This window comes from Protopterus annectens, chromosome 6.part0, assembly GCF_019279795.1.
Source record: "Protopterus annectens isolate FY-2018-M chromosome 6.part0, PAN1.0, whole genome shotgun sequence".
In the NCBI taxonomy this organism is placed as follows: Eukaryota; Metazoa; Chordata; order Ceratodontiformes; family Protopteridae; genus Protopterus; species Protopterus annectens.
Window position 1 is genome coordinate 1,375,153,355 of NC_056737.1, and position 24,603 is coordinate 1,375,177,957.

The 24,603-nt window shown below is 39.9% G+C and overlaps 1 protein-coding gene across 1 annotated transcript in view; it reads left to right on the forward strand.

Annotated features, from left to right (window-relative positions):
* SLC35F5 (solute carrier family 35 member F5) overlaps positions 1 to 24,603 on the forward strand; it is a 1,937,586-nt gene that overhangs the window by 612,422 nt on the left and 1,300,561 nt on the right. Inside the window, exons 6-7 of the mRNA XM_044074930.1 lie at positions 19,608 to 19,670; positions 19,819 to 19,903. Coding sequence (XP_043930865.1) covers positions 19,608 to 19,670; positions 19,819 to 19,903 — 148 coding nt within the window. The remainder of the gene's footprint in view (positions 1 to 19,607; positions 19,671 to 19,818; positions 19,904 to 24,603) is intronic.

The following is a 24,603-nucleotide window of genomic DNA, read 5'->3' on the forward strand; positions in this document are numbered from 1 at the left end:
TGTGTCATTCTGCCATACAACGGATTGTTGGTGGTCAGACAGGTAACTCTGAAACCAGTTGGTGACTGACTGAGAGAAGGATAGGTTATTGAGGACAGAGATGAGTTGTTTGTGTGGGACCATGTCAAATGCTTTAGATAGGTCTAGGAAAGTAGCAGAGGAGAGACAGACATTGTTTTTATGCTGAAGGATAGTGTTAGTAAAGGAGAGTAAGGCAGTCGTGGTGCTATGGTTTGGTTGGAAACCATGCTGAGTATTGGAAAGGAGGTTGTTGGTAAGGAGGTAGTCCGAGACCTGAATGTATGCATCTCTCTAGTATTTTGAGAGTGGAGAGAGAATAGCTATGGGGCGGTAATTGGTTAGTTCTGTGGATTTGGAGAGTTATTATATGTGATACTTTCACAGTGTCTGACAGAGATCGGTTAATCAAGATGGATACTGGGTAGGCCAGAGCATCAGCTGCGATTTGTAGGTATTCACTTGGGAGGTTGTCTGCTGCTAATTTGGTGGGCTTAAGTTTAGTTAAGAGTTTTTTTATGTTGGAGGTAGGTACAGGAGAAAAAGAGAAGGCAGTGGGGAGATTACTAGTTGAAGGTGTGGGTTGGAGGGGAGGGGGGTTGTGTTGTTTAACTAGCGATAGTATGGTTTGTGTGAGGTGTGTGAATGAGGTAGCAATATTTTCGGAGGAGTGAGCGATGTTAGGAGGAGGGGTACTGACTTTACTTGGGTGGAGGATGGAGTTTATGGAGGGCCAGAATTGTTTGAGGCTGTGTTGGGAGGAGTCTAGGGCAGACTGGTAGTATTGGAATTTGTCCTGTTTTATTAGCTTTTTGACTCTATTGCGAAGTTCTAGGAATTTCTGTCTAGTTGAGGGGGTTTTGGTTTTGCGCCAGTGTTTTTCATTTCTGACGTAGTGGTTTTCTGTAGCCATGGGGAAGGTTGTGCTTTGGTTCTGGAAAGTATTATGGGGGCTTGGTAATTAAGGATGCTCAGGAAGGTAGCATTAAAAAATTGCGCCATCAAGACTGTGGTACTTTAGAGGATGCCAATTGCATTCTTTGAGGGATGAGATGAATGTGAGTGGGTTAAAGTTTAGTTTTTTATGTATTTGACAGTAGATAACAGGTTTAGCTTGGTATAGTCTCAGCCTCTCCACAGGATATGTGCCCATAGAATGGCGGAACTACCGACCAATAAGCCTGACCAGTCTGATCTGTAAGGCTATGGAGCGAATCATTATGGAACTCGTAAATGGAGAGATTGGGAACCTCCAGTCGCTGGACTCCTTTAGTTTGGCTTCGTCAATGGCAGATCATGCCTCCTGAACCTGGTGGATTTCTTTGAGACAGTTACTCAGGCTATAGATAAGGGAAAGGAGGTACACACTGCTTACCTTGACCTTGCTAAAGCATTTCACACCATTCCCCATTCAGGTATTATTGATAAGCTCACCAGCCTGGGCATAAACCCTTATGTCACAAGATGGATCGCAAACTGGCTCTCAGACAGATCCCATAAAGTAAGAGTAGCGGGATCTATGTCCGAATCCAGACCAGTAAAGAGTGGTGTGCCTCAGGGCTCTGTCCTGGGCCCCCTCCTGTTTGGCATATACTTCTCAGAAGTACAGGCAAGCACGGAAGGGCTGTGGCTAACTAAGTTTGCAGACGACTGCAAACTGGGTGCTATAATAGAGTCTCCGGCCGACATGGAGATCCTCCAGAAGGGCCTAAATGAGACTGATGCATGGTGTCAAAGCCATGGTCTCAAGCTAAATGCAAAAAAAATGCGTAGTAATCCCCTTTGGAAAAAAATAGAGTACCCGCAAACTACAACATAAGAGGTAATCCCCTGAAATCTGAAGAAGAAATAAGGGATCTAGGGACCCAAGTAGATAGTCAGCTTTCCTTTGATAACCATGTTGCCAAAGTGGTTAGAAAATCCTTCTATGTGACCCATCTGATCACGAAAGGGTTTGCATCGAGATCTAAGGGTGTAATGGTGCCCCTCTACTCTTCCCTCATCAGACCCATTATTATTGAGTACAATGCACCAATTGGAATGCACCTGGCTAGACATCTCCAGCAGCTGGAAAGACCACAGAGGTACCTAACCAAGAGGATTACTGGCCTCAAACAGTTGCCCTATGCAGCACGATTGAAAAAGCTAAGACTGTTCTCTGTTGCATACTGCTTTCTCAGAGGCGATCTCTGTCTGACGTACAGAGCCATGTCCAACCCAGAATTGTTGAACATGCTCCATCCTAGCAAAACCAATTCTACTCGAGCTACACGCTCTGGGGATATAAACCTCAACACAATAATGAATAGAACATGCTGGAGGGATAGATTCCCTTCGCAGAGACTGCCCTTACTATGGAACAGGGTCCCGATCTACATAAGACAGAGCCCCTCACTGTCACTCTTCAAGAGGAACCTTGATGAGTGGATGGGTAACAAAGTTCACACCGGGGATCACACCAACAGCACTACTAGATAGGAGCCAAGGGTACTAGCTGCTAGTGCAAGGGTCTAGGGAACTACTAAAGGGGCGGTGAATAGCTAACATATGCCTTCGGGCAGATAGCCCAGTACCAACCTATGAACCTATAGGTATTTTTTGAGTAGGAATGTTGGGGAGTGATCGCTGAGGCTGTCTGATAAGCTGCCTGTTATATATGACTGGGGGCTCTTACGGATTAGTATCCAGTCCAGGGTAGTGTGCTTGCTGGAGTTTTTATTTATCCTGTTTGGCGACTAGACTAGTTGGGTGAAGCCATGAAGGTTTACATGATGGGTTGGATGGTTGCCAGAACAGGATTGCCAGTCAGTATTGAAATCGCCTAAAATTATAGATGTTCATCGTGTTTCACTGTTGCAGTCATTACTCTTGGGTTATCCTGCCGTCAGGCGGTTCCACAGTCAGCCTGAGTTCCAAAGTCTTGGTCCGGCGTCAGTTACTGTTGCCTCCTCCCTGACGTCAGTGCGACAGGGGTATATAAGATGCAGCCGATGCCATTTTCTTCAGTGTTTCTTGCAAGCAGTTTCTCCTGAGATTTTCATTCCGAATCCAGTACCGAAGTCTTCTACAAAGCTAAGTACCCCATTGGGGAAACTTTTTCTTGACTCAGACCAATGTCAGTAAAAGTTAATAACTCTATTTTTTGTGGGAAGCAAATACCTCATAAGGATTTCCATTCTTATTGTATCCCATGCCTAGGCCCAGACCACGACGTCACTGGTTGTCGGTTTTGTGCTAGGTTTAACAAGTGCACTATTAAACATTGGTTTGATTTTGCCCGACATTATTTTGGTAGAAAATTCAATTATACCATGCCATCGGAACTTCCGGCGACCGGAATACATAAAAAGTGCAAAGACAAGGATAGGCATCCGAGGCCCAAAACTGGCAAAGCCTCTTCTAGGCCAGTCGCCGGTTCTCCGGTTTTCAGCGAGGCCCTGACGCTTCTGTAGAATCACAGGCTGCTCTGCCTCCCACGTGGAGATGGCTGGGCCTTCGGACGCACAAGTTATTCAGCCTACTGAAACTAACCCTTCAGAGGGATCTGGAGTAGCTGAGCTGCCCACAGTTTCAGATAAGCATTAAACCCTCTGCTAAGTCTAAACCAGCTTTAAAATCAAAGAAACAAATACAGCATTCTCCAGCACAGGCCTCCATGCCTAAGAAACAAATGCTCAAAATGGCCGAAGACCTAATCACTCTGATCAGGGGGTCCCATCCCCCTCCTGATAAAAGGCCTAGACAGGATGCAGACTATGACTCATCCGACCAGGTGTCCATCTCTTCAGTTTCATCCTCAGACCTAGGATATTCTTTACCCCTTTATGAGGATTCTGATGCTGAGGAGTCAATTCCATCAGCCTCTCCGCCCGAGGACTACTCCTTTGGGGAAACCTTGCATACCATGAGGGAGCATTTCCATTGGGAAGGCCAGGATTACTCAGAATCCAAGAAAAGGCTCAGAGACTTCCTTTTATTACCTCAACACAGACCCCTTTGGTATTCCGCCAGTGTTAGATATTGTGGATGATGTTGTATACTGAGTCCAGCTTAAGTCCTGATTCCTTACCTCCAGCCCCAGTTAAACCTGACAGATACTACAGAGTCCCTGACTCTCACAAATTTCTGTACAAAAGCCCTGTTGCTGACCCTGAAACTATTTCTCAGGGACCCAAAGGGGTTAAGGCCTCATCAGCCAAGAATCCAGTCCCCTCTGACAGAGATTCCGGAGCATTAGACAGATGGGGAAAGAAAGTATATATGTCTGCAACTTTAGCAATGAGAGGCTTAAACTGCCAGTTTCACATGCTAAATATCAGCAATTTTTACTGTCTCAGTTGAAACAAAAAATGCTTCCAGTTTCAGATCCTCCTACTTTTAAAGAAATGCAGGATTTATTGCATGCAGCTGAACAGGTGGGAAAACATACTTTGCAATGTGGTTTTGATTCTTTAGAGGCCTCCTGTAGAGCAGCAGTTACAGGCTCTGTCATTAGAAGACATGCTTGGTTAAAAGAACATACCTTACCAGATCATGTTAAAGCAAAATTATTGGATGCATCTTTGCAGCAGGATGTGTTATTTGGAGTTAAGGCAGAAGAGGTATTAAAGAAAATGGAGGATAAGGCAAAATCTATGCAAACAGTGAAGGATTTCTTACAGGTTCAGCCTCCTAGATTTAGCAGAAATTGGCCAACTAAGAATTGGTCCTTTCCAGTTACAGCAGACCTCAAAGGGGCAGATACAGACGTCCAAGAGGGTAGAGGTCAACCACATGGTCCTTGCAGGCCTCGACAATGGGTTGCATCAGGCCAGAAAGAAGGGGAAGACAGGCCCCAACCATATAAAAGCAGCCCCAATGACTTCCCACTACAGCTGCCAAACAACTCTCTCTTGGCAGCCCCCTTGGGAGGAAAACTGGCACTTTTCTGTCACAATTGGCATATGATCACCAAAGACAAATGGGTTCTCAACATTATATCTCAAGGTTACAGGTTCCACTTTCACACTCTGCCAAGGTTAAAAGGAATGCCAAATCTGCCACCAAATCAATGGGCAGAGGCTCAAAAACAAATTACAGCACTCATGGATATGAGAGCTTATTCAAAAGGTACAACCACAGGAGCAAGGACAAGGATTTTACTCAAGACCCTTTCTGGTTCCCAGAAAGGACAAAGCCTGGAGGCCCTTTCTGGATCTTTTTTCTCTAAACACTTACCTTGATGTACCGAAATTCAAAATGTTGACACTACAGCAGCTTCTTCCCATGCTGGGCAAGAAAGCTTGGCTCATGACATTGGACCTCAAGAAGGCATACCTGCATGTCCCTATCAGACAGAACTGCAGAAGATACCTCAGATTCATAGCTGGCTCAATGCATTACCAATTCTCTGCACTGCCCTTTGGCTTATCTACTGCGCCCAGGGTCTTCACAAAATGCCTGGCACCAGTAATTGCGTTTTTCAGACAAAAAGGAATTCAAATATATCCCTACTTGGACGACTGCCTAATTCAAGCAGAGAACAAAGACATTCTTCTAAAGCATCTGGCGTTTGTAAAAAGATTACTAATTGGCCTAGGGTACACAGTAAACGAAAATAAATCAAAACTAGTGCCCTCTCAAGAGATGATATTCCTGGGTGCAAGCTTAAATACAGCTGCTCAGATGGCTTATCTCACGCCAGACAAACAAAAGCAACTGACTACTTACTTCAAGAAATTGGCAACAAAAACCCACTCATCTGCAAGGAAAATCCTGCAGGCCTTGGGTTTCATGGCGTCCTGCATTCTACTAATTCCATATGCCAGACTGCATATGAGGAGACTACAGTGGTATCTAAAAAGTGTTTGGACTTGGCATTGCCACAGCCTGGAGACAGTAATTGCGCTCATTCCCTGCCTGCAACAGGAGTTTCGATGGTGGGCAGAAGCCTGTCACCACAACAAGGGTCTACCATTCAGTTTACCCACAGCCAGACAGACACTGACAACGGATGCATCAGATTATGCCTGGGGGGCCCATATGGCAGGAAAATGTATTCAGGGCACATGGCCTGTAAACTAGATGCATCTTCACATCAATCAAAAAGAGATGCTAGCTGTTAAAAATGCCCTGACAGCTTTCAAGGACCTGCTTCATCCAGGACAGTTACTGATAAAGACAGACAACACTACAGTCATGTGGTATATAAACAAGCAGGGAGGTACACATTCCTACCCCCTCTGCAGCCAAGCAATGACCTTATGGGACACGGCATTGGCTTTTCAAGTTCACCTGCAAGCACAATTCCTGCCAGGAAAAACAAATACTCTGGCAGACGAACTAAGCAGAATCCTCATGGATCCCCATGAATGGAAACTGGATCCACAAGTCTTCAGCATGATAATAAGGAAATGGGGATGCCCAGACATGGATCTATTTGCCTCCCCTCACAACTCACAATTGCAGAGATTTTGCACAAGGATTTATCACAAGCAAGCATGGAAAGTGGACGCCCTATCCTTCATCTGGAAAAATCTAACAGTATATGCTTTTCCCCCACTGCCTCTCCTTCCCAGGATACTCCTAAAGGTCAGACAAGAGAAGCCAAAAATGATACTGATTGCACCAGACTGGCCACACCAGCACTGGTACCCAATCCTACAGAGCTTGTCTCAAGGTCCAGCATGGATATTGCCTCAGACTTCTCACTTGCTGACCCAACAAAACAATCAGATCCTGCACAGCCAACTCAGGACCTTAAATCTGGCAGCATGGCGGATAATGTAGCCATTCAGAACACTCCTCTTTCTAAAGCTGTTATGGATGTTATCTTGGAGGCCCAGTACCAGAAAATCTTATGCGGAAAAATGGAAGAGATTCTGTGCTTGGAACCAGGAACAAGGCATTGACACAGGTGTACCAAATATCCCTCAGATTTTACAATACCTAACTCTGATGCTGAACAAAGGCCTTTCTTTTCATCAGTTAAGATTCATGCCTTTGCCATTTCAGCCCATTACAATACGGAACCACCTATCTTTTCTCATCCTTTAATAAGGCAGTACCTCAGAGGGGCCAAAAACATTAGGCCTCCAAGGAGAGCACCAATTCCAGCCTGGGACTTCAATTATGTTTGGGAAAAACTCACACTGCCTCCTTTCGAGCCAGCATCAACAGCAGATATAAAATTCTTATCCTGGAAAACAGCTCTGCTACTAGCAATAACTTCTGCAAGGCGAGTCTCTGAGTTACAAGCACTAATGGCTGTGGAACCTTTCATCATTTTTCACTCAGACAGGGTTTCTCTGAGGACAAACCCTACATTTATGCCTAAGGTGGTGTCCAGTGTGGCCCTCAACCAAACCATTCACTTGCCTACCTTTTATCCAAATCCACAGAACAAGGGTGAGAAAATTCTGCATCCTTTGGACATACACAGGCAGTTACGCTTCTACTTTGACAGAACTTAAGCTTTCAGAAAGACTGAACAACTTTTAGTGTCATATGCTGCAGGATCACAAGGAAAGGCCATCTCAAAACAGACTGTTTCTAAATGGATAGGCCATTGCATCCGTTTCTGCTATTTTCAATATGGCAAATCAGTGCCTAAGGGCATTAGGCCTCATTCCACCAGAGCAGCAGCCACTTCAGCAGCCTTCCTCAGAGGAGTACCAACCAAAGATATCTTGGAGGCTGCAACTTGGAGTTCAGTGCACACCTTCACAAAGCACTACCACTTACCTCTTTACTCTAAATCCAGAGCAGGTTTTGCCACTGCAGTTCTGCAGGGCCTCATAGCCTCTCCTAATCCTATTTAGCCCAGCCACCCATCCTCAGCTTTGGGATTCAACCCAAGAGTAATGACTGCAACAGTGAAACACGATGAACATAGTACAGTTCTGTACCTACCATAAATGTAGATGTTAGTGTATTCACTGTTGCAGTCCAGGTTACCCACCCACCATCCCCCTTTTTCTTTGCTGGTATTTATCTACACTTCTGTATCCTATACAACCTATTTGGTGTATTTGCTTGTAGATGAAGGAAATGTTATTTTTGTCCATGTATTTTTATTGGCATATTTTTTCAGCCTACCAATTTGGGGGCACCTGACATCTGGGGCAAGAAAGACTGAAGAAAATGGCATCTGCTGCATCTTTTATACCCCTGGTGCACTGATGTCAGGGAAGAGGCGACAGCAACCGACGCCGGACCTAGACTTTGGAATTCTGGCCGACTGCGGGTAGCCTGCCAGCAGTAATGACTGCAACAGTGAATACACTCTAACATCTACAATTATGGCAGGTACACAACTGTACTTTTCTTGGGGGAGATGGTGAGTAGACCAGCTGAAGTTTTCTAGTGGAGGGATGTTTTGGCCATGTGGGAAGTAGCCTCCAATTATGTTGATGGTTTTGTTTTGGTTTATTTTGAGGTTGGCATGTATTATTTCTTCATTGACTATTTGTGGAGCTGATGATTTTAAGATCTGGATGTTTAGATGTTGTTTAAATATTATAGCTACACTGCCTCCTTTCTTGTTTAGCCGGTCCACTCTTAGTATGCTGTAACCGGTAGGGAGTATTTGCTCACTGGTAATGTGAGGTTTTAGCCAGGTTTCTGTCAGGATGACTATATCTGGGGAGTACAAGTATATGGTGGCATGGAGTTCATGGACTTTGTTGGATATACTTCCTTCTACTAAGCCTAAATATTAGATGTCACTTGGCTTTCTAATGGCAGTGATATGGCAGAAGTTGTGATTTCTAGTCTGATTATGAGGATTGGGGTTGGAGATGGTAGGGCCAGGTTTGGGGTGGATGTCTCCACTTAGGGCTAGTTTTGATATGCACGAGGTTATTAGTTTTCTCAGTTTTTGAATGTGTTTATTAGGGAAACTTTATGTGATTGTGCTCTGTGGGTAATAGGTATGGTGGGAGGGTTACTATGTTAAGTTGTAGGGATGCTTTATGTTTGAGTAATATAGTTGGTAGAATATGTGGGGGGTGTAAAGGGATGGTTCTTGAGTTGGCGGTAGGGGAGCTTAGTGAGGGTGAGACATGAGTGGTGGTGTGAGTAGTAGCACAGTGGTAGTGGTTGAGTGGGGGAATGATGGAGCTTTGGTAAGATGTAAGATATGCAAGGAGAGTGCATGCAGTGAGCATAGGTAAGGTATGCTTGTACATGTTAGTTGAGGAGGTGTGATAGTAGTGGGAAGATGGAGGAGGTAGTGTTGGGTTAACGCTGTGGTTGGCTATTGGAAAGATGGGAGGGGTTTGTGAGTGTAATAAAGGTAGGACCACTGGGGTTGGGAGGGAATAGGGGGCAGAGTGTGGAGCGAAGCGGGTAGAGACCCTGTTAGTAGCTTTTATGAAGGGGGCTGGACGCAATCAGGTAACAGTAAACTGATAAATGAACATATTATAGCGACAAAGGGTGGTTGTAGTTTAAAAATGGTGTCTACCACAGATAATATTTATTAACTTTGGGATTGGCTTAAGGTAATAAACAGGGAAGGGGGAGAACAAGGGTGTGAGCAGGCAGTTCTTTTGTACTGCTGCTAATGAACGAAAGCAAAGACAAGTTTAAGTTTGTGTTTAAGAAACCATCAGAATTGACCAAGGACTGCTCTGAAACTGTAAGTCATTTCTTAACCATTTCTCAGGTGGAAAAACAGGATAACCTTGTATCAGTAGGCCACTGTGGTCTCAGTTTAAATTAACAAACACAGTATTGATCAGTTATGGATACTATTTGCTAACAGAAAAGAATAAGAGAGAAAGTAGAAGGTGTGTGTGTTGTGTGCATGTGTGTGTTGTGTGCATGTGTGTGTTGTGTGCATGTGTGTGTTGTGTGCATGTGTGTGTTGTGTGCGTGTGTGTGTGTTGTGTGCGTGTGTGTGTGTTGTGTGCGTGTGTGTGTGTTGTGTGCGTGTGTGTGTGTTGTGTGCGTGTGTGTGTGTTGTGTGTGTTGTGTGTGTGTGTTGTGTGCGTGTGTTGTGTGCGTGTGTTGTGTGCGTGTGTGTGTTGTGTGCGTGTGTGTTTACAAGCCAAAGCAGAGTGCTCTCCAGGGGAAAATGATTATTGGCTCAAACAGGTAGACACATACTCAGTTAACTTTAGCTGTTTGCAAACAGTTCAGACCCGGTCTGCGCTTTTCTTATAAGAATGATAAAGGTAAAAGTTTTATCACAGGCAGTTTTGGAGAATGATTAGTAGTTGCATCTGTCGTCGTCCTCAGTCCTTGCATCACATGTGCATTGGATTTTACCAGAGGAACATTTCTGAGGTTGATGTGCTTCTCTTTACCTGTAACCAGAATTAGTGCAAACCAAATAGCTGCTTAATGTTTGCCCTTTAACATCTGACTTGATCTCTTCAGCATCTTTTCTTTCACTGTGACTACTGCAAGCTACTTAAAATGACATTTGGCTATCATTTGTTTCTTTTGAATCTCACAGTTTATCTTAAAGTCCATTAATTTATCCATAAGCCATCTTCCTTCATCTAAAAGAGAGACTCATACAGCACTCTGTTTTCTCCTCAGCAGTCTCCATTGCTGTCCACTTTCTTTGTTAGCCACTCTCTGGTTTAACTTATGAAAGAGAGGAATTAAAATAGTAGAGGGTTTTATTGCAAATCATATTACATATTTACAAATTTTATTTACAATGCTTACAATCTTGACACTTCTTAACACAGCCCTGCTGTAAATTATTTACTGGCCCCCACCCTTTCTTCCACAACCAAAAATGTATCTTTTCCAGTATTCTTGCCAGTACCCATTTACCATTATGTTTGATTTCATTAAGTCTTTCATTCCAAATTGTCAGTAAAACATAAAATATTATGTCAATTTTCTTGACATCTTCTTGTTTGTTTATGCCGTAGTAGGTTCATAGATGTGTACTAGGCTAATGGCCCTGAAGCCTTTATAAGCCGAGCCCATAGTATTACCCTGGCATTGTGCCACCCGACCTTAGTTCCTAGTGCCTCTGTCGAGTAAAGCCGCTGGAGTGATCCCCGGGATGAATTTTCAATTTCCCGTCCACTCATCAAGATTTCTTTTGATGAGGGCCAGTGAGGTGCTCTGCTTGACATGTGTGGGAATTCTGTTTCATAGCATGGTCAATCTCTGGTTTCTGAACCTGTCCCTCCAGCATGTTTTGTTGATTGTGGTAATTAGGTTGAGGTCTCTGGAGTGTGTGGTGTGGAAGGATTGGAATTTCTTTAGATGTAGCATTTCTAACAGACCTGGGTCAGACATGGCTTTGTAAGTCAAGCGGCGATCGCTTCTAAGTAGGTGATATGAGACAGAGAATAGTTGGAGTTTTTTGAATCTGTCCATATAGGACAAGTGTTTAAGGCCTAGGATCCTCTTTGTGAGGTACTTTTGCGGCCTGTCCAGTTGTTGCAGGTGTTTAGTGAGGTACATGAGAAACCAAAGAAAACCAAAAACCACTTTAAAGCACAAAATAAACAAGTGAAGTGGTAGGAGAAAGCTGGTGAAGAGGCTGATAAAAAATCACGTTGTAATCATTGCAACCGAATCATTTATTAGGTAAGCGCTTTCGGTGGTAAAAATATTCCACCTTCATCAGACCAAGAACAACCTCTAACAATACATTTATATAGTCCTATTACTCAATTGATTAATAATTTAATCTCTAAAAATCAATCAATTAGTTAATCAATTAAAGTACCAAGATTCATTTATATAAAAAAATAATAATAACCTTAGATGATGTAAATACAATACTAACATACTATATACCATATTAACTCACATATAATGTTTAAAAATATCTAATAGATTACATAGAAAATGCTACTAAACACTTAGAAAAAAACTTTTAGTAATATATATCAAATGAGATGACAATCCCCAAGATGGCACAATAAAAAAACTATACAAAAGAAAAAGCAAAAAAAACAACTCTGTATACATTTTATGTATAAAAGCAACCACATATCTGTTTATATAACATATGTTTAAAATATATATAGTGAATACATGTTAGTCAAAAACAACTATGCTAAACACTATTCTAAAACTATAGTTATTATTTTGTATATAAATGAATCTGGAACTGGGTTTTTCCCAAAGGGGATGGCACATTTTTTGGCATTGAGCTTAAGGCCATGGTTCTGACACCAATCGCTGGTCTCATTGAGGCCTTTCTGTAGGATGTCAGCATTACTTGGGGAGCTAATAATAGCTCCCAACTTGCAATTGTCTGCAAACTTTGTCAGCTAGAGTCCCTTTGTGTTGGCATAGACTTCTGAGAATTAGATACTAAACAGGAGAGGACCCAGGATGGAACCCTGTGGGACTCCACTCATGAATGGCAGGCAGTCTGACTTGGAGTCAACTACTTTCACACTGTGGGTTCTAGCTGTGAGCCAGTTTGCAACCCACCTAGTGATATAGGGGTTGATGCCTAGCTTAGTGAGTTTATCTATGATTCCTGAGTGGGGAATAGTATCAAAGGCCTTGGCCAGATCGAGGTAGGCTGTATGAACCACCTTACCTTCATCCACAGCTCTGATGACTGACTTAAAGAAGTTGACCGGGCATGATCTACCCTTCACAAAACCAAACTGTGTGGGATCCAGAGTTTGGAAATTCCCTATATCCTTGTTTATTAGGTCCATGATGATGCGTTTCATAGCTTTGCATATCAGACTAGTCAGGCTAATGGGGCGATAGTTCCCAAGTTCTGTAGTTGCTCCTCCTTTGTGGAAAAGGATGACTGTAGAAGTGCGCCATTTGGTAGGGGCAAAGCCCGAGGTGAGGCTGTGACTGAACAGGGCACACGTGAGGTGCCAGTTCACTCTAGTAAATGTAGAACACCACCAGGGATATTGTCACATCACATAGAAGCTGTATTCTTGGCCTTGCGCAGTGCTGTTTTAACCTGTGCAGCAGTAATACTGGGTGCCTTGCAATCTACTGGTATTGTGACTGGTCCTTTGGGGCGGGCGAGAGAGGGGTAAAGTTGCCACTGAATCTGTCGGCCAGTATATTGGCAATATCTGATGGCTCTGTATAGGAGGTACCATTGTGCAGTAGCTCAGAGGAAATCTGGGTATTTCCATGGAGATTTTTTACATAACTATAGAAGGCCTTGTGGTTCTTTTACTATCTGCTGCAATTCTGTTTTCATAGCTAGCTTTAGAGGATTTGATGAGGGATGCCAACTTTTTGTTGAGGCTGATAAGGGAGTTTTTCCAGTCTTGGGACTTCACCTTATTCCGCATCAGTTTCCTCCTTCTGTTGTAGAGTTTTTTCATGGCAGGGGCCCACCAGATTGGCTTTTTTTTTTTGGAGGAGAGCATCTTGTTTCTATTGGGTATGGTGAGATTCATGCATTTGTGTACGTGTTCATAAAGTGCATTGGTGTATGATTCGGCGGTCATGCAACTATTCTCCATTTGCATGGGTGCAGTGAAGTTAACCACTTCTGTTTTTAGCAGCCCAAAGTTGACTTTGGAGAAGTTTTTCATGGTGGTTACCTTTGTGGGGGGGGGATGTGGATTTCCAAGGTGATTAGTTTGTGGTCGGATCTAACCAACCAGGGAGGAGTTGACTATTGGTGTACAGCAACGGTTGCCCGTGTTAGTAATGACCAGGTCAAGGATGTTGCTATGTCTAATGGGGGTAAGAATGAGCTGGTCCAGGGCATTGGAATTAATGAATTCCAGGAAACGTTGGGCAAGTGTATTGGTATAGGATTAGTTTTCCCAGGTAGTTGAAGTCGCCCAGTATGAGTGTGTTAGGTTGAACCCTAATGGTCTCCAGGGTGCTTAGGAACATGGAGTGTGAGTCTTGGAACATGGTTGGTGACCTATAGCAGGCTACAGCCTGAATCGCTTACCCAATGTTAGCTGCATCTGAAGTATCTCAGATGCGTTATGTTGGACTGCCAGTCTGGAGGTGTGCACATCCTTTATTAATATGGAAACACCACTGCCTTTGGAGCTTGAGTCCAACTTCTGGGGCCGAAAGGTGTGGAATGAGTTATAGCCTAATAGTGCAGGAGTGCTTTCTGCTGCCTTGAACCAGGTCTCTGTTACAGCACAAATGTCTGTGTCCTGCATTTTAAGGAGTGCTTCAAGCGTTTGCATTTTGGGATTGACTTCTAGCATTTAGCAGCATGACCCTCAGATTGCATTTGTTTGTAGCTGATGCGGTGGTAATTTGGCCTTTGGAACAAAGACACTATAGGGGTGCCAAGAGCCTTGGCCAGTATCTGGAAGCCCAGGGTAACAGATGCAGGCTGTCTCTGGCAAAGCATAGAGTCCATCAGTCATGTCATCCCAGGCAGACCGATACTGGATCCCCTTAAAATTACACCAGAAACTTGGCCATTTGTTGAAATCAATCATTTTCTGCTTGTACTTTGATATCATTCTGGGTGATGGTAGGATGCTGCTCAGGGTTAAGGTCATACCTTCCTGGGCTACATAATCCAAGAGCTCCTCCATATCTCTTTTCATGTAGTCCAGGGAGGTACATCTTAGGTCATTCATACCCACATGTACAATGACAGAGTCATATTTGTTCCTGTTGTTGAGGGACCTGAGTGCGTGCGTTGTGGCAGATCCTGGTGCCTGAAAGGCAGCTGACTGTTACTGTCTCCTTATTCACCCTAGTGAGTGGGACATCACTGTGCCTCACTATTGAGTCACCTATGAGCAATGTGTTGGGCATGCTGTTTTGCCTTGGGGGCTTTGGTTGAGTGGCACACTGTTTAGGAGAGTTGTGTCTGGTGATTAGTGTTGTGTTGTGGTGGTAGAGTACATTTCTGCCTTGGACGTCTCTGCTGTTTGGGTAGATTTTTATTGAGAGCCTCTGAAGGTTTGTGTTTTTATCTGAAGGCAGTGCTGGTGTGTGTTCTGGAGGGCTCTGTGTTCTATGTGGTGTGGTGCAAGTGTTGACCTTATCCTCTTGACCAGTTATTTTGGTCTTTGATGGAGAGTGTTTGGCTTCCAATTTAGATATAGAAGTGCATCTCTTGCAAGTTTGAGTGTTGGGCGGTAAGAGGAGAGGGTTGGCGTGTCCATAGTAATTTACTCATCTTTTATAAATCTCCCCAATACATCACATTTACACAATACATTCCACAACATTTTTACTCTTAAACATTCAAACAAAATGTTCTGGAGTTTCATATTCCTTACAATTATGACACATCCTATTTTCTTTACTTTTATACTGCATGTTTTCTTTAACCATCAATTTGCCTGTTGATAATCTCCACAGAAAATCTTTACACTCGTGTATCATTTTATGCCATTTACATCTCAACAGTATAGCTTTCTTTTTTATTTCTTACTAGATTATTCCATGGATCAGTACAGAAGTATGTCTTCATAATACTCTTACCATTCTTTTCTATTCTTTTCAGTCGTATCCATTCTCAGCTTCTATAATGTAATCTTATTTTGATATTCTTTAAATTCTTCATTAATTAAATGTTTTGATCTTTTTCCTATTTTAATTTCTTTCACAATGTATCTTTACTTAACAGAATCATACAAATTAAGTTTTCTTTTTCTTTTATAATACATTGTAACATTTTATGTAAATTCAAAGATGCTGCATATACTATTGGGTTTATTAAACCCAATCCACCTTGTTCTTCTTTCATTTATATCCCCCTCCTGACTGGATTCAGTCTAGAACCCCATATGAAAGAAAACAATATATTCAGCAGTTTTCTCATGTTTTATAGGAATCATATAAATATTAGCCACATATGCAGTTTTCCTGGACATCGTAGTATAAATCGTGTACTTTCTTTCTATATGAAAACCCAAAAGTTTTCCAAAAAAGTAGTAATTTCCTCTATTTTTGTAAATAATTTTTGCCATTGCTCATTTTTGTATTCGTTCAGTCCAAATATTATACCCAATATCTTTATACATGTCTCACTGAATTCTTTATCTCCTATATTTCCCTTGTATCCAAATCCTTTGCTTTTTTTCCTTATAATACTTAATCCAATTTTAGTGACCTCCTCAGTTCATGTACTGCGGTGGTGGTGCTGCAGTAGCATTGTCACCTCATAGCAAGACGTCCCGTTCGATTCTCAGCTAGAGCGTCTTCTGTGTTGAGGCATACGTGAATGGGGCATGCCTTCGTTGAAGGTTGTGCATCAGGGCTGGTAACCCGGTACGTAAAAATCCACTACCAATCATTAGCGGACCGGAGTTCCACTGTGGCGACCCCTAACCGGGAAAAGCCAAAAGACACAAAGTGACCTCCTCAGTTCATTAACTTCCATCCATTTTTTTTATTTTTCATTATCAACACTGTCATCTGCATACGTATACATAATGGGTATTCATACTTTCTCCATTGTATTGTATCCTGCATCTTTTGTCATTAAATTAACTTTATTCACAACTGTATTCATAACTACTGAAAACATAATACTGCTAGCTGGACAACCGTCTTACACCACATTGTATCCATAATTCTTCACCTATCCATCCGTTCACATTTACCTTAACATAGTTTCCTTCATACACAGATGTAATTACTTATATTGTTCTTTAACTAATATTATAAGCTTCTAAAATATTCCATAGAGATTTATACTGAATTCTGTCTTAAGCCTTACTCACATCTCCTATCATAAGTTTTTGTATCTGCTGTTTTATTTACTTCCCTTATGATCCATAGTAAATCCTGGCTTCCTCTTCTACCAACTTATCAGTCTTCTGCGTCAGTCTTTTCATAAATATTGTATAATCCATATCATTTCTCATTTTATTGATTATCTTTCTTAAACTGTTATCTTACATAGTCCTTAATTATTTCACTAATCTCTTTTTGTGTCTTCATTATTTTTCCATCTTTATTTTTCAATCCACTTGTTTTTTTCTTTTATTAAGTTACTTAAATATGTTGCTATCTCTTTTTTTCTCCCTTGCATGCTGCATCTCTATATAATAAATTATTAATTTTATCTGGATTTGTCTTATAGATTTCCATTTCTTTGTCATCATATTCTCTTTCAATTATTTTTATGTAAATACTTCCTGACTTAAATTTGTATATATTTTCTTTTCTCCCTTTCTGTTGTATACATTCAGGAAAGCATTTTTTATATTTTTCTTAACTAATCTACCACATAGTATAATTCTCAGAAAACTCTCTCATATCAATGTGAACTTTCTATAATTTATATATTTCTTTCCCATTTGGTTATAATCCTCTCTCATTTAACCTTTTAATTCCTTTACCTATTTTAAAATATTCCTCTTTCCTTTTTATTTAACCATATAGCTAAATGATCAGAAAATTCATTTTGCCTTACTCCTTTTTGTATAATTCTTAAAACTTCTGATAAGAAATAGTCAATTTCTGTTTTAATATTATTCCTCCTATAAGTCCAGTAATTATTTTCCCATGAATATAATTTACCATAGCTAATTAACTCCTTTACCACTTTAATGTCACACCCATTCTTCTTATTTTCTCTTGAATTACAATTAGTCACCTACTAGTATGAAATTCATGTTTACACAAACATAATGCAAATTGTTCTAAACTTTGTTTCCCTATCTTTTCTTGTAACATAGCTATAATTCTGTGAACATTCTTTATTCATCTAATGTCCAATGCAGTTATATATCCTATTTCAACAATAGTCACATTTAAAATGTTAAAATCCTCTTGACACAATATTTGTTCGAGAACAAGTTTCTTTTCCTGTTCCAAATGATTGATACATTCTGTAATTTTTCTGTTTGTATCCTTTCATTCTTTGTTAAAAGTCTAATATTATTGCATTCATATTTAACTTTGTATGCCATTCTAATTTGCATAACCTCCTTTTAACGTTTTTCGTACTATTCACATTCAGAGCTAAAATCTTCATATTCTTATGAAGATGTTATATTCTCATCCTTTACCTTTGTCTCTTTTGTGACTATAGCCCTCATTTTCCATTTACTCTTCTTTCTATATAATTTTTCTTTCTTCTTACTACTTGCCAGTTTACCTCTTCCTCCCCACTGTTCACTTTTTTCTTTGTTTTCTTGTTGTACATTATATTCTACCTTGCCATTAGCTTCATGCTGTTATTTTCTCGTGTTCTCATTTCTTCTTCTTCTGTATTATGTATAACCGCTTTATCAACTGTTTTGAAGTCATTTTCACATTCTAACCATGCATGTCCAGTATGACCACATTTTTTACACTTTAGATCACGTTTTTTTGCATCTTGACCTTTGTTGCATCAACCACATCTTTGCAAATAGTCAATAAATGTTGCTTTAGTTCACTAGCTTTGATTTCAGTCCTAAATTGCACCATTATTCTTTTTTAGACAAAAAAAAAGGCCTCAGTAACATATCAGACCACAGACTATTACTTTTTTTTTGCTGGTCATATTTCCCTTTGAAATTTTCCATAGCCTGCCCCGTTTTTAATATTTATTTTTTTAGAATAAATGCTCTTACTTCTTTAGGTGTCACTCCTAAAGGTGCACTTACAGAATCCCACACCTCATACCTGTTATGTCCTTGCTTTTATTCTTTTTTTTTTTTTTTTGCTTATATGTACAGTAAAGTTCTTCCTTGTTTATTTTACTGGCTTCTTCCTTTCTTCACCTTGCTTTACAGTTTGTGCGTACGATCTGTTTTCGGACTCCCTTTGTTTTTCTCTTCTCCCTCAGTCCTTTCCATGATTTCACTACATGATGCCATAGTTTCATTATCCTACTCACTTTGATTCAACATGTCCACTAAGTAATCATCCCGCAATCCTCTGGACTGGAGGGTTGTAACAATACTTCTGTTCTGCTGCTCTGTGTTACTCTTTAACAACCCGTATTGAAATAGCTCCTCCAAACCGGGCCCCATCTGCTCCGGTGCATTCACCTGCTCCTTTCTCTTCCTGTCCTCTGATATAGATTCAGTCTCTACCATTTTAATATTAACTTTGCCATTTGGCAGTGATTCTGTCATCTCTGAACTTTTTTTTTTTCAGCCACAACAGCAACTAACCTGGTCAATAAAGGGTAGATAACTAACAAAAGAAATTTATTATGCTGTGGATGTCTTTCTCATGGCTCTTGGACACAATTGCTGCTGCTGCCCTGTCCCAGAAAAAAGGAAAAACAGAAGGTGGCATGGGCTGCTGGCCATTTTCAGCCAAGCATCATGCTGTTGTCTTGGTGTTTTTTGAGGAGGAAAATTCGACTGACACCTTAGGGTAATTTTCATCTACAAGGACTTGTACTGCAGAATGATCCTGTTTGGACATCAACAGATGTGGCAAGTACCATCACACAATTGTACTTTTCCTTTCTGAACATTGTTTATATCTGGTTCATGTGCTCAGATATAACACATCCTTATTAATGAAAATCTGATTGACTGGTGCGATTGTGTTTTATTGACTTACTCATATTGTTGTATACATTTATTAGTGCCTGATACTTAATGTTGCTGCTGTTGTATTAATATGCAGGTCTACTTCCTTGACTTAAGTTATCACTGAAATGGGTTTAAATGGACCAACTGGATTATCCAGTTAAATGAATTTCATTGTGAATAGAACTTGTGTGTAGTAATTGTTTTGTATTTATTTAGTTCACAGATGCAGAAGGCTACTTCACTGCTTGCACGACTGATAGTAGTGTGAATAGTTCCTTGGTAAGTGTTAATTCTGCAGTGTATTGTCCTGTGATAGCAAAAATATTTTATTTTAATACTGCTAGAACATAATGTGCATTCTTAATGCCTGCTTCATTTGACACATCTTTGAACAAAGGACTAAAATATATAATTCTTTGTTTCACAGAGTGAACCTCTTTATGTTCCTGTAAAATTCCACGGTTTGGCAAATGAAAAGAATGGAAGTGCTAACAACAGTGATACTGAAACATGTATGTACTAATTTAAATTAAGTTGTATTTATGTATCTGTGAAGATTGTATGTACTGGTCCTTTTATATAACACAATAGCCTTCAAAAAACATGTACTGCTTAGTTTTTGCAAAACTCAATTATCCAAAGTAGGCAGTATTCCAATAGAGGCTGTCCAAATTATAAACCATGAAATTGCAAATTCAATCCACAGCAATTCGCTTCATAAATTTATTTGTTCACAAAATACAATACAGTTCAAGGATTAAGCGCTTTCATCTCATAGCCAGAGATTTCATCAGAATCAATTTCTAAAGAACTTAAAAACATTTAAATATACCTCTCCATCTAAAAAAAAAAAACACAGCTCATTGGTTGTGTATTTGACAAGATAATTATCTAGTCAAAAAAATTTAAAGCTCAAGTTCCCAATATTTTCATCATTGAAAAAATATACCTTAAATTACTACATATAATTGTACATAAATTACAACACATAAACAATGTATTAAAAACAATTAAAATACATTAATAGATAAATACATATATTTGTATGCATTTAATATATATTATAATATAATACATGTATACATACACATATTAAAATAAAATTAATATACAATTAATTAAACATCTCTACCCTTTTTGGGTCTGCTGCTTTTAGTTTAAGAACCGGGGTAATAGATAAATGGTCACTGAGGCCAGGATAGTGGCCCACATCCAACCTAAGTTGCCAAATCAACTCTTGTAACTCCAATTTTGTTTCCCAATCACCTCCCCTCTCATTGTTCATTACTTCTTCCAGCACCCACAACTTTAATTCCGCTTTATAACATGCTAATCTATGCCTATATAAGGCATTATATTCATTTTTCTTATTTACATCCCTTGTGTTCATATACGCATTGCTTAAGGCCTTGTTCAGTCTTGCCTATGTAGCATGCGCAGCATACTGTGCAATAAGCCAGGTAAACTACCCCCTTTGTGTAGCAGCTAGCATATTTTTTGGCTTTTAACAAATATTTAATACCAGGAATATATAATTCTTTTTTGCCAGCTATATGTGGACATTGTGTACACCTCCCACATTTAAATGTACATATTCTAGTACTAGTTCCTTTAGTTGCCTCTACCCTTTTCTGTTCATAAATTTATATAAGATTCTTGTTCCTCCTAAAGCTAATCCTCAGAGGTTTGGAGAAGCATTCAACTTTAGAGGGTATTCTTTTGAAAATATTCCAAACAGTGTTAATACATATTTTAACCCATCCTATATTGTTATAATAGGTCAATATCAAATATGGATTAGACTCCATGCACTGTTCCTTACCTTCTTTGATGTTCTCTCTCCCCTGTCTATAAATACATTCACTATTAAGTAGTGGCTTGTAGGTACTACCCCAACCTTGTAAAATACTATCTTTTATAGGATCAGTAACCCTATCAGGATAACCTCTTTCCTTGAATAACTGATGGACAAGTTCCATTTCTTTCAGAAAATCATCTCTATCAGATGTCATCCGGGCAATACGAACCATCTGGCCTTTAAAAATATTGTTTTTTAAGAACGATGGATGGTCACTATCATAATGTAAATATGAATTGGAGAAGCACTTCTTTCGAAATATGCTTGACTTATATGTTTTATTCTGTTTGTCTTTTGTTATTTTAACATCCAAGTAGTGGGCCTCCTCAACATCAATTTGATAAGTAAACTCCAAAAAAATTGTGGTGTGGTTCAAATAATTCATAAATTATGGTATCAAGTCTTCACTCACCCCCCTCCCCCCAAACTATAAGAATATCATCCAAAAATCTATAATATTCTCGAATATAATCTGAGTAATGGGATCTGAAAACAAAATGTTTCTCCCAATACAGCATAGCTATATGTATATGGGTGCACATGAGGAGCCCATAGCTGCTCCATGTAATTGATGATAAATATCTCCCTGGAAATATATATATAGTTGTATTTTAAGACTGTTTCCATATTTTCCAACACTAGCCTATATTCATCAGCTGTTAGGAAACCAAATTCTGAAATCATCTGTTCAAACCAATCCATTCCAATCTCATGGGGAATCACTGAAAACATATCTCTGACGTCTATAGTCGAAAATATAGATTTCACAAAAAATTCTGTTTTTCCAATTTTATTCAAGAAATCCCAAGAGTCTGTAAGAATATGAGGGTATTTTATGTGAAAATTTTTAACTTTTGAATCGGCAAAAATAGCCATGGGTTGTGTTTTAGAACCCCTGGATGTAACAGTGGGCCTCAAGGGTGGATTTTCTATCCCTCTGTGTATCTTTGGAATTCCAAAGATAGCTGGTATAATTGAGTTGGACACCCTTACAAAGTGGTACAATTCCATATCTATAAGGCCCTGCATTAAATTGTCTTCTAACATAAGGTCAGTTCTTCTATAGGAAATATTCACTTCATTTTTGGATACCTCTGAATAACGTAACTCGTTAAGAATTTCCAACATCCTAGCTGTGTAGTCCCAATGCTCCATAATGACCACCCCTCCCCTTTATCCGGTTTTGTTACACGTATTCTCTCATCGTTTCTTAATTCCATTAGTAATTTATTTTCTTCAGTGGATAGGTTTGAATGGATGTTCTTATACTGATGGTAATTACTTCTAATTAAACTAGTAAGACATGTTTCAAAATTATATATTTCCTGTTATAATTGGGGATTAAAAGTGCTTCTCCTTGTCAAAGCCCAAGTTTTATTGTTACATTCATTAGATTTGTGTTTATACAAATGTTCGAGATTTAACTTCCTCGTAGAAAGTTTTATATCTATTAACATATCCTCCAATCTAGGTACATTGGCACACTGGCTGGTACAAATAAATTATTTTAAGAATAATGAAAAATGTATATCATTCACCTGTAGGTCAGTATAGTTATATATAAGGAAATTATTCTGTTAATTTATTATAGTCCTATCTACTTGTTGTTCTAAGTTCCCCAAAGTATACAACCCTGGTATCTCTTTAGACACTGAAAAGTTGCCACAGTTCCCAATAAGTGCCTCAGAAGTCTCAAAGCTGTTAAACAAGTTAAAAACATTAGAACAAGTAACCCCATTGTTATATAGTACTAATCTATCAATACTCAGATGTTCAGGGGACAAATACACATTAATGGCAGGCTTATACGATAAAGCACAAGACAGGTTATCAAATTGCTCATCCTTATCTACTAAGGGTATGGGTGGTGATGTATTGCTTCTGCATACGTAGGCTGATTTTGCATGTTGCGTATTCTCTCTGACCTCCATGGGCCCTCTGCTCCTAAAGGGCTGCTTTGTATGTGATTATTAGTATAACTGTAATCTGGAACATACTCACTATGATCTCTTTCCCCTATATTAATAATTCCACCCTCATAGGCATCCCTAGATGGATACGTTAGATAATCCGATCTAAATCCTTTGCCTCTGGGAACACCTCATTTGGTTTATCCCATTGGTATGTTAACCAGTGGACAGGCACTACCCTGTTCATAATCATATAAATCTCTCTCCATTTTAGATAGTTTCCTTTTTTGATTTTTCTCAATAGTATTATCCACATCCTGCATAGTTCTCAAATACATGCTTTTGTATTCAGTCACATTAAATAGTAAATCGTTACTAATATCCTTATATAAAATGTCAGTCAATGTTTTGTGCTCTGCCATAATTACTTCGTTGTTCTTTATCATCGCTTTTAAAATTAAAATATCACAATCATTCAATATGCCTTGCACAACATTATAAAATTCTGAACCTTTGACAGTATTAGGGAACTTAATTAGTTGTAACCCTTTGGGTACGATATTCTTTTGAATACATTGTGCTAAATACCAATTATCTAAAGCAAGCGTTTTATATTTAGTTAAACATTGTTTTAATTTCTTACATTGTTCATTAAATGTCCCTACTGGCTTGCTGGATTTATTGTCACTTTTACCCTTCCTCGTGAAAGAATTGTCCAACCAAGAATAAAATTCTAATGTCCCATATTGTTCCAACAGTACATTTCACTCAGGATTGATCTCGCCACAGTGTAAAGCAGTCCTGGTTCCCAAACGGGATTCCCTTGTACGCGCATCATATACGCCACCATCTTGTCTTCCTGTTCTCATCATACTCGCTCCATTCTCATCTGGCGTCGTCACGACGTCTTTCCCGGAATTGGGGATGCTTTGTGTACAGGGAATACCAGAATCATTGACAAAGGCAATAGAGCCGATGTTCTTCATCTCACATTGCTGCAGTCCGTACACTTGGGTAGTCCGCTGTCCTCGGTTGGCCCGAATATCAAAGTATTAGGCTGACGTCGGTCAAGGCGCATAAGACTGACATCAGGACGTCAGGGTACATATGCGCATGACCGACGTCATATCCTCAGTCTTTTTTGCCGCATGGTCCGATGCAGAAGCAGCGTTGCAAGTGCCGTTCGGCGTTCTGAAATTTTTCGAATTCGGAGTTTCAGACCGAGTTAAAGTTGGCTAAGTACCCCGTTGGGGAATATTTTAGTTTTTTCTTGCCTCAGTGGTTTACCGGATGTCAGAAAAAGTGAATAACTGTATTTCTTGTGGGAAACAAATACCGCATAGAGATTATCATACTTTGTGTATTCCTTGTTTGGGGCCTGCGCACGACGTTGTTGGGTGTCGCTTTTGTGCTAGGTTCAATAAGCGCACTATTAAGCGAAGGT